The sequence below is a fragment of the Trypanosoma grayi genome, assembly GCF_000691245.1.
Source record: "Trypanosoma grayi strain ANR4 Tgr_538_V1, whole genome shotgun sequence".
NCBI classification, from domain to species: domain Eukaryota; phylum Euglenozoa; class Kinetoplastea; order Trypanosomatida; family Trypanosomatidae; genus Trypanosoma; species Trypanosoma grayi.
In genome coordinates, this window is record NW_008826157.1 from 966 (window position 1) to 11,848 (window position 10,883).

Below are 10,883 nucleotides of genomic sequence, written 5' to 3' on the forward strand. Positions count from 1 at the left end.
TATGTACATCACACACTCCGGTCACTCAGCTCTTTTTCTGCCGCAGCAACTGCATTGTGTGCTCCATCGCATCTGTCGCGTATGCCGCGATGCTGTGGTTCAGCATGAGCAAATCAAACCGCGCGACCTGAGTTTCAATGGCCTTCGTCAGCGTTGCGAGGCGCTCCTCCGTCACTACACGTGCGCATCGCAGCTTCGATACCTCCTCCCAGAGCTCCGGCGGCACGTCCTTCGGCCGCCGCGGATCGGTGCTGAGCGTCATGCTAAGCGCCTCCGACGACACGAGGCTCGGTGCGAAGTGCTGCCTTCCAGCAGCTTCGGATAACAGTGGCGTTCCGCTCGGCGGAGGCGGCGGCGACACCGTGACCACCGCAGCGGCAACCCTTGCTGACTGCTGCGGCGGCTGTTGCTGTGGTGTTGGTGATGGAAGGTTGTCGTTGTTGCGCTTGAAGAGATTTACAAGGGCTGTGGTGACCCTGATGCGCTTCTTCTCATCCATCGCGGCCACCAGCGCCTCGGTGCTGTTCTCATCGACAGGTGGACCTGCTACCTTCGCGGAGCTGTCGCGCTTCGACCGCTGCTTCTTGGTGGGCAGTGTGGGCGGTGTTGGGTTCATCTTCTGCCGGTAGTCCAGAATGCGGAGCGAGGAGAGGAGGTTGGCGTCCTCGTAGATACCGGCCAGTTTCTTGCTACACTCCTCCACCTGCGCCGACAGCGTGCCGAGCACCTGCTGCACGGCCACGATCTTCTTAGTGTTCGAAGCCCCACGCTCTGTCCACCCCGCAGCGGTGGTGCCCGCCTCGAGGAGGAGCGGGTCCTCCACGGCGAGTGCCGCCTCTTCCGCCTTCTTCATGCCCTTCTTCGGCCCCATCCTGCTGCTCTACAACAACAAACATACACATAGTGGGAATGGCAAATAAATGATGCAATTATAGAAACAGAAGCTGCAAATAAGAATGGTCCAAAGTGCACAGTGGCAGAGATACAGACGCACGTCACTCATGTACGCACCTTAAGGCACTTCTGCTGCAAGGGGTGACCTCGCAGCTTATGAGCAGATGGGAATGGCTACAGAGATGAGGCCACAAGACGGCACAAAGCATCCTCTCTCCAAAGCTACAAACTAAGAGCATCACCGCTCGAAGAATCACAAGAAACGGATCGGGTATATACTCATCTTCACCCACTTCTACTTGTTGTCCTCCCCGCTCGTAGAGTGAGTGCGGAGGGGGCGCAGAGTGCCGTCAAGACAGCACCTCTTCACATAATATACGCTCCATCCCCACTGTGGCACGGTAGCTCATTAAGCGTCCTTTCACCACTGATGCGGAGCGTACCGCCGAGGCTCTCGGGGAGTTGATCACTCTCCACGTGCTGCAGCAACAGCTTCTCCTCATGGGCCACCAGTACGATCTTCTTGCGCGTCCGCTTGTCAATGAAGGAATTGACTAATGCGTACATCGCACGAACGTACCAAGGGTAGCGGTACAGCAGCATCTTGCCGAGAAGCTCCGGGTAGTAGTCTTGCATGATCTGCATCGTCAACTTGCGCGACTCAGTGCTACGGGGGTCACGCGGGTGTTTGCCCATCTCGCCGAAGTCCATGACCCACGTGAGCTGCTCGTAGCCCTTCCGCAGCATCTCCTCCATGATGTACACCAACTGCCGCGTGCGCGCCTGCGCGTCGCAGCTGTTCGGAGCGCCGACTGTCATGATGAGAAGCGGTCGTCCCTCGCGGCAGCGGCCGCCAACCCTGATGGTGAGCTGTTCCATCGCCTCGGACACATCTTCCACGGTGATTTTGTACGGCTTGAACTCCCTGCGCCACTCCACGCAGGCCTTCAGCATGGCGGCAGCCTTTTCCACGTTGGCGTTGCGGGCGCGGGCGAAGCGCAGGTATGTGTTCCCACGGAAGAAGTGCACATCCTCGGCATCAAGTACAGATTGCGGGAACTGCTGCCGCAACCATTCAACACACTTCGCCTCCTCTTCAGTAGGTGGAGGGACACCACACGATGTCATGCTATTTTGTGTTGTCATTGGTCACAGCAGCGACGCGTGCTGCTTGCGCCCCCCCTCACTTTAAACAAAAAAAAACTCTTATTTTGTTTTTGCCTCGGTGTCTTTGTCAGATGCTTGGGGGAGTTGAGAAGGCGGCAGCAGAGAATCACAACAGCACCACCACATGCACCAGCAGATATGCAGAGACGTGTGGGCGAATTCCCAATCCGCACGCGCAAGGGGGATGCATGAAATCACAAAAACATGCTCTCCACAGGACACTCTTCCTCCTCCTCCTCCCCCCGACTGCACTCGACAGCTGAGGTCACATACAACGCTGTATGCCCAACCACCAAACAAAACAACAACAACACCCACTTCAAGCTGGCCCACCAATCTCTGGCACTGGCGGCCCTACCGTCGCCGCATCAGCATCACTACCACTGTCACCACCAATGAGCATGCGAACAGGATTCTGAAATGAGACCGCACCCCCCATGCCGTTGCCATTGCTGTAGTAGCAGCCTCCAATAACATACAGGTACCCCGCCGCGTGGTGCATGGTCGCCCCACAACAGTGCCGCGGAATTGCACCCACAGCCAGTTTTATTTCGCGCGCAACAGCGAGTATCGGTGATTGAAGGGCAAGCTGGAAAAGTCTTGGGGTGGGGCACATGTTGCACGTCTCGCCGAGCACAAACACCAAATCCTCACCCTCACCCTCACCACAGCCACCGCCAGCAGCAGCTGCACACACGTGGTCCAAACTCGGCAGCGGTGGGTCCGCCACCACCTCGTTCCACTCCGTTACGCCACTCGCAAGCCGAAGCAGTGCAGGAGCGGCACTGCTATTGCCGACACTGCGCCCACCCACCACGAGAAGAGACTCGTCACGCAGCGCCACACACGCATGAAACGCACGGGGTTCTGGAAGGAAGCCGAAGAACTCAACCACTGGAGGAGAGGTGAACAACTCCACCCCATCAGCGGGCCACGCAATGGAGAAGCAGTCCGCGCTCACACGGTTCATGTCATCCATGCCGCCAACAAGTAACGCCATCGACGGGTATCGTGCGGTCAGTGTGTGAAATGTGCGGTGGGGCAGCAGCGTTGTGTCGTACTGGCACCGCTGCCACTTTGGCGCGGGGACGTGCAGCGCACACAACCACATCTCCACGGCCACATCGCGGACGGTGGTGGTCTCACCACGGCCCCCCACTAGTAGTAGATACTCCGACGAGGGCATTGATGTTCCTGCGGTCAACGATGATGATGATAATGATGGTGGTGGTGGGACAACAACAGTGCAGATGGCCGCGCCAAAGAGAGGAGGCGGCCGCAATTTTGCATGCTCGCTCTCCTCGTAGGGCAGAACATCAACTGCGGTGCAGACGTGCTCTGCAGCAAGGCGAATGCGCGTGAGCTGTCGCTCAACACTCTCACGGCGCACATCCGGCAACAAGGTGCGTGTTGCGGGCACGTACCGATGGGTCGCCAGCGCCTTTGTGCCCCCGTAGCAGTACACAACATTGCCGCTGCCGCTCGCTGCTGCGTGGTACTGCACGTGGAGAGGATTATATTCCAAGGGGTGTGCTGACACAAGCAATTGCCAGTGCCACGGCACTGTGCGGCGCAGTCCACGTGCAATGACACCTCTCCAGTCGTTGCACTGTGCTGCAGTGATGAACTTCATCCAGAAACATTCGCTGCAGCTTGTCGTCACGAGCAGCTCACACTCCCTACCTTCCTCGCCTGCCACATCGGCCGCCACAATAATGAAGCGGTTCCGCACAACACCCTCCTTGCTAGCTCGGTACGCCATGCGAGTACCATCCAGTTCAAAGTACCGCTGCCGCCACTCTCCTGTCCATGCAGCCTTCTTTAGTACGACGCCCTCACGCACGTCTCTTTCTCCCTCCACGGCATCCTGCACCAACGCGGCGGTGATGCTGTCCGTCCACTGACGGTGCTCCTCCTCCGTCTCGGCGCGGAGCGTCCAGCAATCCCCCTCCTTCAGCCACACACGGAAGGTGAGCGAATGCTGCGGCCCCACATTGCGCAGCAGGGAAGCGATGTAACCGTTTTTTTTCTCCGGTCCTTTCTCCTCTGCGCGGTATGCCAGTCGCAGACCGTCTTGAACAAAATATCGTCGATCCCACGCAAACCGCCATTCTGCTTGCTTCAACAACCACGCCGCCCGATAGAAGCGCGGCGACTCTTCCGTCATCGCCGCCGATTTCCCCTTCTCCCCCCAGTGTGTCGTCACAGCAAACAGCACACTGGTAAATTTTTTTTATTGCAAAGGGGATGGGCCTCGGATGCGCGTGCTACGCCCCACGCAAACGAAAAAAAAAAAATAAAGAGGGCCAAACCCCTCCTCAAAAAAAAAAAGGAAAGAAGAACACTGCACACACAAACACACACACACATATGCTCTCCTCAGATTACGTACACAATCAAGGCAGAGAAAAGTGTCAAGAGTATTTATGAGACATCTCAAGATGTGATAAGTAGCTGTAGCCGCAGCAGCACCTCATTGGCCCCACGCTTTTGTTTCAATGCCGTCGCCTCCACAGCGGCGACTTCATCTCCGTGTGCTGCGACCAATTCGTCCAGCAGCGCCACGTCCTCCGCCTTGCTCCACGGTCGTTTGGTGTCAAAGGCGTCCCGCACCACCGCATGTCCGTTGGTAGATCCACAGCGGAGACAGCGACCCAAAAGCGCCGCCTGCGTCGTTGCAAAACCCGTGCAGGAGCCGCGCAAAGCCGGGACACCCTCCACGCTGCACAGATTTGTGTACGGCTTCAGTGACTGCGGCTGCAGCGGTGATGTGGACACGCGCCACGCCTCATCCGAGCTCATGGTGTGAATGATGTGCGCGTAGCCGTCGTGGCACTTGTCGAACAGCGACGCACCGGGCGGAAGCTGCGTGTCGAAGGCGAGATTCCACACCACGCACGGCGACCCCGCCGCGTCTTCGGCGGCAAACGAGGCCATCGGCGCTGTGGTGGGCCCCTGCTCGTGCATCACCATCACTGTGCGGAAGTCCAGTTTCCCCGCACTCTTCTCGTGCAGTAGCGCGTGCCACTGTGGCAGCAGCTCCACCTCTTCTCTTGGGTTCTCGGCAATGCAGGTGCGCAAAAACACCACAGGTCGAGTGGGGTGCGTGATCATCATCTCCCACTCATCGAAGCGTCGCAGGAACATCTGCACAACCTCCTCCGAGTTGAGGTTGAAGTGCGTGATGCAGGTGTGTTGACCGCGGAACAGCAGCCATATTGAGGCCGGGTCAGGCGTGAAGGGACGCTCGTGCAGCGGGCCAGGGAAGAAGCCTTTCCCAAAGCCGTTGGCGGTAAACTCCAGCAGACCGTCAAAGCTGCAGCGCGCCATGTCGAAAGGTAGTTGCTCTTCCACAGGCCGGATGCCGAGTTTTGAGAGCATGAGACCAGGACCGCACCAGCCCCCCAGGGAGACCCAGCGCCGCATCGCTGCTGTTTCCCGCCCGCTGCTTTTTGTTTGTTTGTTGCATTCAGCGACGAAAACAACACACACACACACACACACACATAAAAAGAAAGAACCATTAAAGGAGGCAACAGCTCAAATAGACAAATGCCCTCCCAACTCTCCCTCAACCGACCCCAACCACACACACACACACGCACACACTCAGAGACGACTCATTGCTCTCAAAACATAAGGTATGGAAACTGATTAATAGTGTGAAATAGTGAATGCATTGACGTTTTCATTTCAAAAGAAACGAAAGTAGTAGTTTATCTGCAGTCTTCGCTAGCACTCGACTCGCGTCACGAAGAGGCATGCGTGACTTGGGATCCTGCCGCGTTAAGCCTCGTACCACCCACAACTCCGGGTACTGTGACAAGAGTGCGGCGTCCGGGAACACGCCCTCGCGCACGCGCCGAAGCTCGTGAAGCCGCTCCGAGACTGTCTTGGGCTGCAGATACATCTCCGCCAGCACCACACCACTGGCGTACGCATCAGAGGCAGCCGTGCAAAGGTTCCCCTCCAGCTGCTCCGGGCTGGAGTAGAGCGGCGAGCCGGCGCCGACGGTGTTGATGGCGCTGCGGTTGAAGTATCCGGCGACGTCGACACGCTGGTCACTTAGCGGCTTAGCAAGGCCAAAGTCCCCGACGCGAACCTGCACAAGACGCCGCTTCAGCCACGCCCGCACCCTTCGTATCGCTTTCCGCCTCTTGGGCTCCTCCTTTGCATCGCTTAGCCGCCGTAGGTGAAGCGCCAGTGATCCCACGGAGGCGTTTGTCTCCAGCAGCTCAAAAGCGGAGGAGGAGGGCGCATACTTCACCGTCGTCAGCCCCGGCACGGTCCACTCGGTCGCACCCGAACCGTCACGAGCGCCACCGCCGTTTTCGTAGTCGTTGTTGATATCATCATCATCATCATCATCATCGGCATCGTCGCTTGTGTCGTCCGTAGCAACCATTTGGAAGCGGTAGTCGAGGAAAATATTTGTCGGTTTCACATCGCGGTGTAGACATCCACACCTGTGGATATAGCGCAGCCCGTCGAACATCTGTAACGCAATGATGATATTCTCCACACGATCAATGACAGTACGCGAACCCAAACGGTGCGCCAGGGTGGTTTGGCAGTACTCCATTTGTAGGAACACCACTCGCGCTCCAAGGATAGTCTCCGAGGACCGCGTAGAGGACGAGCTGGTTTCGCTCGATGAGTTGGCGTACTCGTCGTTCATCGCGCCGACGCTGCTGAGAGGTGATGCTGCTTGTGTGCTCTCCATGCTGTCGTCCCCGGCGAGGTACACTCCCGTGTTGCCGTGCTGCGGAGCCGCTAGCAGCAGGTTGTTGTTAATTGCACCACCTTGATCGCCCATCCAGCCGATGCGCTGTAGGCCACTGATGGCACACATGCCTTTGGCTTCCTTGGCATCGCACAGACCAATGCTCGCAAGTTGCTCCACGCGGCACGGCGTTACTGCTTCCGACCAACACGCGTAGTAGCGGACAAGGTACTTATTCTGCAGCAGGGCGTGCAGACGCACCTCTTGAATCGCCTCCTCTTCAGTGAAGTTGTCCCGCACAAGCAGCACCTTGACGGCGTAGAACAAACTTGTCACGCGGTGCCGCGTAAGAAGAACCGCACCAGAGGCACCACGGCCCAAGAGCGCTATGACCTCATAGTTCTCGTCAAAGAAGGAAGTCCCACTGCGCACAGGCATCAGGCTTCCTCCATTATCACTTGTGAACGATGCCGTTTGGGCGCGAAGCACAAGCGCGTTGCTTGAAACCCCGCTCGGTGAAGTTGGGTATGCCTCGCCAGAGTCGTCTCTGTTAAAGAGCAAATATGCTTCATCATCATCATCATCATCCGTGCGCCACGAGGTCGGAGAGTTTGCAGAAGTTGCCGGCAACAGCTGCGATCCAACGCGCGGTACTGTTTCTCCTGTTCCTGTTATAGAGTCAACAAAGAAAACCCTACGTTTACCATCGAGAAAACCGGAAAGCACATTTTTATGTTCTTTGTGCTGCTGCAACCAACCAGCACGGATGTGCGTTCGCGGGTGTCCCGTTGAATTGACAACAGGGATCTCCTCGCAACTCACCTGTGACGCAGCACCTCCGTCACCTGTGGCGATAGAGTGTTGCTGGAGCCACACAATGTGTGCGGAAACAACAGGGGAGGAGATCGAGAGCTGCATTTCCATAAACCCTCCCGCATTGCCAGCATTACACAGAGAGGCCGTGACGCCGTCCATCGCCAATGTCTGTTCGATGCAGAATACATCACGCCTCGCGTCCAACAGCGGCTCGCACGGTGAATCATCGACGGACATACATAGCACATTAAACTCAACGCTTGAAGTCACTGCATACCAAGAGCGGCACAAGTCACCTGTCACACTCTCAGCATCAGTGCGTGAGGGCATACTCTGGAGCGGAAACACCAACGTTCGAGAATTGTCGGTGCGTTGCACTGCCAGGCGCAGCCCTGACTCCGTATTGGCTGAGCTTTCCACCGTCTCCAGCATTGCATGATCCGCTTCCGTTCCAAGGCTAGAAAGAACTTTTCCTGTGAATAAATCTAGCTCCATGTACGATGTTTGCCTCTGCTGCAGATCCACGGGCCTGTGAGTAGGGCAGGAGCAAGTTTTCCAGCACTCTAGCACATCGTCCACAGGCAGCCCAACGGTCCCACCGTCGCCGTACCACTCATCTGTAAGGAGACACCACTTTAGCGGAGGAGCACTCGCATTGTCACCGTGGGGGAGTGACACAAGACAGCAGTCAATGCCGCTACCTTCCCAACCGACATCTAGAGCGTCCACGCACGCATCCACATGATCCTTTCCTACTTGTAGTTCACTACAATTGAGTCCGGATACATTCTTGCAGCCCCTGCACGCAGCACGGGGCGGCCGGTGCGCCCACATCCATCGCTCCGTCTCGCTGCTGCGCCTAGATCCACAGTAGGAGAGTTGACCTCCAGGATGCCCCGTGGTCCAGGAGTCTTTGCCGTCTGCGAGGGAGATGCAGCGCAGCCCGCCGTCCAGCTGCATCAGAAGCAGCCACGCCCGTAGCGGCTGTGATGTCCCCTGCTCTTCCGTCATCGCCCTGTTGCACAGTCACGCCCATCCGTCGCGGTGCACGCCACACCATGCCATGCAACCAAAGAGAACAAAGAAAGGAAGGAGAAAGAGAGGAATGTAAATATGAGAGAGTGAATCCCGAACTTTCCCACGACAGTAGTGACATAACAGATCTCTCTACGGCAAATCACCGACGCTATTTTACCTTTCTCTTTGAGTTACACGTAAGGGGCCGCCATGTTACTGCCTCTTCTTCTCCATGTTGCTCTCGAAGCGAGCCCGCTTCTTGTCGCTGAGGGCCTGCACCTCCTCGTCGAAGGTCCGCTCCGTCTCACGGTCTAGCAGCTTCGTATACGGCCTGCTGGTCAGCGGCCCCGTCGTCCCGCCCTCCACCTGCTTTGATAGCGTGTGTAGGTCATACTTCCGCACGCGCAGATTAACATGCGTGCGCTCATCTGTCCAATCGCTACCGGTCGCTGACCACCTGTCCGCGGTATACACCTCATCTTGCTGCGGCTGCCGTACCACCATTGCGCCGTCCGAGTCGGTGCACCCATCGTACCACGCGAACAGCTGCGACCGCATGGAGCTCGACACCGCGGCACGCAGAAGCAGCGCCGTCGCGATGTCCTGCAGTTGGGACTCCGCCGCCAGGAATGCGCGGTGGGAGATGTTCCACTCAATACCCTCAAAATGGCATTCCCAAAGAACGAGCGGCGTGCTGTCCGCGAGCGGGTAGACAGGCTTGCAGTCGCCGCGCTCGAGCAGCGCTGTCACAACCCCCGGCTCCTCGAGCCCGCGACCAACGAGGAAGAGGACCTCCATGGTGCAGCGGATCTGGTGGTACAGGAAGGAGTTAGCGTGGATCTCGAGGTACGACACCAGCTCTGGCATCGTCTCACTCATAAAGATGCCAGAGCGGCGCACGTGGCGCTCGTAGTTGCTCACATTCACAACGTCAGTCCTGCAGAAGTTTCGGAAGTTGTGCACGCCCTCAAGACGGGCCGTGGCATCCCTCATCGCGTCGAGGTTGAGGCCGCGGTGGCAGAAGTAGTACCGGTAGGTGCGGGCCGTGCATGAGAAGCGGGCGTCGAAGGTGTTGTCGACGTACGCCCAGCCGACAATCCGTATCGCGAGCGGCAGCACGTTGTTCAGCATCGCGCAGTAGTCGAGTGGCGGCTTCTGCGGCGCGTCGGTCGGCCACGAGGAGGCCCGCAACGTGAGGGAGAAGACGTTGCCGAGTGCACTGACGCCCTTGTCGGTGCGCCCACAACGAGAGAGATCGCCGGGGCCGTCGTGCGGGATTAATCGAACACGTTTAAGCGCTGTCACCACGTACGCCTCCACTGTATTGGGCGTCTCGTCTTGCTTCGCCAGTCCATCGTAGAGGTGGCCGTGGTACGCCAGCCGCAGTGCGACCTTCCGCGACGGGTAGTTCTCGAATACGAAGGGCCGCTCCGGCTGCAGCTGCCGCTTTTTCGACTTCTTCGTAGATTGCGCGGCCGCACAGTTGCTGCTGCTGCTGCTGCCGCCGCCGCCGGTGCGGTCATGCTTTTCGCCGGGCTCTGCTGACATTGCGGGGCGGCGTCCTTCCACACGCCCCGATGGAACCCTGAAGAAANAAGGAAAGAAAGCAAATGGGGAGGGGACGTACCCAAAAGGAAGGTGCACGCAGTGCGAATACATGAGTAGGAACGAGCTGCAGTGTGCAGCGGTGCACGACATGCCATCCCGAACGCTAAGTTTCTCCGCCTCCCACACCACGGCTGCCGATGCGCCACCGCTCTATCCTCCGCCCACCGGCAGCGACACCGCCAGCGTCGGCTCCACCCACGTGCCGGCGACGTCTGTTGCGTCGCACACGTACGCGAGCGGCACGCCGCCACACACGGAGTACGACACCACTGGCATCACCGTGCGTTGTAGAAGCGCCGCGAAAACCGGGCGACTCGCCACCTCCGCCACCTGAAGCAACGCTGAACCACGTTGTTTCTTTTTCTCCACCTCTTCTGCCCCATCGTACGTTTCCCTCATCTCACGGACTACCCCATCGCTGCGTTGCTGCAGCAGCTGGTACCGACCGTACCGCCTCGACAGCAGTGCCGTACCTGACGCCGGGATGAGAAGCATCACTCTTGCTGCAGTATCCGCAACGATGCGCTGCAACAGCGGAAGCAGCAACAACTCTACAGTTTCTTCCTTCCGGCGTTCCTTCCCCTGCTGTTCCTCCCATTCTTCTTCCGCATCTTCCCACGTCTGTTTGAAGATGACGCAGAGCGGCGGCTCCGCGTGG

The 10,883-nt window shown here is 58.1% G+C and overlaps 7 protein-coding genes across 7 annotated transcripts; all 7 read right to left on the reverse strand.

The window, feature by feature from the left end:
- Positions 1 to 25: 25 nt before the first annotated feature.
- DQ04_05381010 (hypothetical protein) lies at positions 26 to 871 on the reverse strand (the record flags this gene model as incomplete). The annotated part of the gene is made up of 1 exon (XM_009314151.1): positions 26 to 871. The coding sequence occupies one exon, from the start codon at positions 869 to 871 to the stop codon at positions 26 to 28; it is 846 nt and encodes a 281-aa protein (XP_009312426.1).
- A 389-nt stretch (positions 872 to 1,260) lies between these two features.
- DQ04_05381020 (sec4-like phosphatidylinositol transfer-like protein) lies at positions 1,261 to 2,040 on the reverse strand (the record flags this gene model as incomplete). Its single annotated transcript, XM_009314152.1, has 1 exon — positions 1,261 to 2,040. One exon carries the CDS (start codon positions 2,038 to 2,040, stop codon positions 1,261 to 1,263), a length of 780 nt encoding a protein of 259 aa, XP_009312427.1.
- A 340-nt stretch (positions 2,041 to 2,380) lies between these two features.
- Positions 2,381 to 4,228, reverse strand: DQ04_05381030 (hypothetical protein; the record flags this gene model as incomplete). The annotated part of the gene is made up of 1 exon (XM_009314153.1): positions 2,381 to 4,228. The coding sequence occupies one exon, from the start codon at positions 4,226 to 4,228 to the stop codon at positions 2,381 to 2,383; it is 1,848 nt and encodes a 615-aa protein (XP_009312428.1).
- A 269-nt stretch (positions 4,229 to 4,497) lies between these two features.
- On the reverse strand, positions 4,498 to 5,442 carry DQ04_05381040 (hypothetical protein; the record flags this gene model as incomplete). The annotated part of the gene is made up of 1 exon (XM_009314154.1): positions 4,498 to 5,442. One exon carries the CDS (start codon positions 5,440 to 5,442, stop codon positions 4,498 to 4,500), a length of 945 nt encoding a protein of 314 aa, XP_009312429.1.
- Positions 5,443 to 5,749: 307 nt separating this feature from the next.
- DQ04_05381050 (protein kinase) lies at positions 5,750 to 8,611 on the reverse strand (the record flags this gene model as incomplete). The annotated part of the gene is made up of 1 exon (XM_009314155.1): positions 5,750 to 8,611. The coding sequence occupies one exon, from the start codon at positions 8,609 to 8,611 to the stop codon at positions 5,750 to 5,752; it is 2,862 nt and encodes a 953-aa protein (XP_009312430.1).
- Positions 8,612 to 8,830: 219 nt separating this feature from the next.
- DQ04_05381060 (putative pseudouridine synthase A-like protein) lies at positions 8,831 to 10,165 on the reverse strand (the record flags this gene model as incomplete). Its single annotated transcript, XM_009314156.1, has 1 exon — positions 8,831 to 10,165. One exon carries the CDS (start codon positions 10,163 to 10,165, stop codon positions 8,831 to 8,833), a length of 1,335 nt encoding a protein of 444 aa, XP_009312431.1.
- Positions 10,166 to 10,375: 210 nt separating this feature from the next.
- Positions 10,376 to 10,720, reverse strand: DQ04_05381070 (hypothetical protein; the record flags this gene model as incomplete). The annotated part of the gene is made up of 1 exon (XM_009314157.1): positions 10,376 to 10,720. The coding sequence occupies one exon, from the start codon at positions 10,718 to 10,720 to the stop codon at positions 10,376 to 10,378; it is 345 nt and encodes a 114-aa protein (XP_009312432.1).
- Between the last annotated feature and the right edge of the window lie 163 nt (positions 10,721 to 10,883).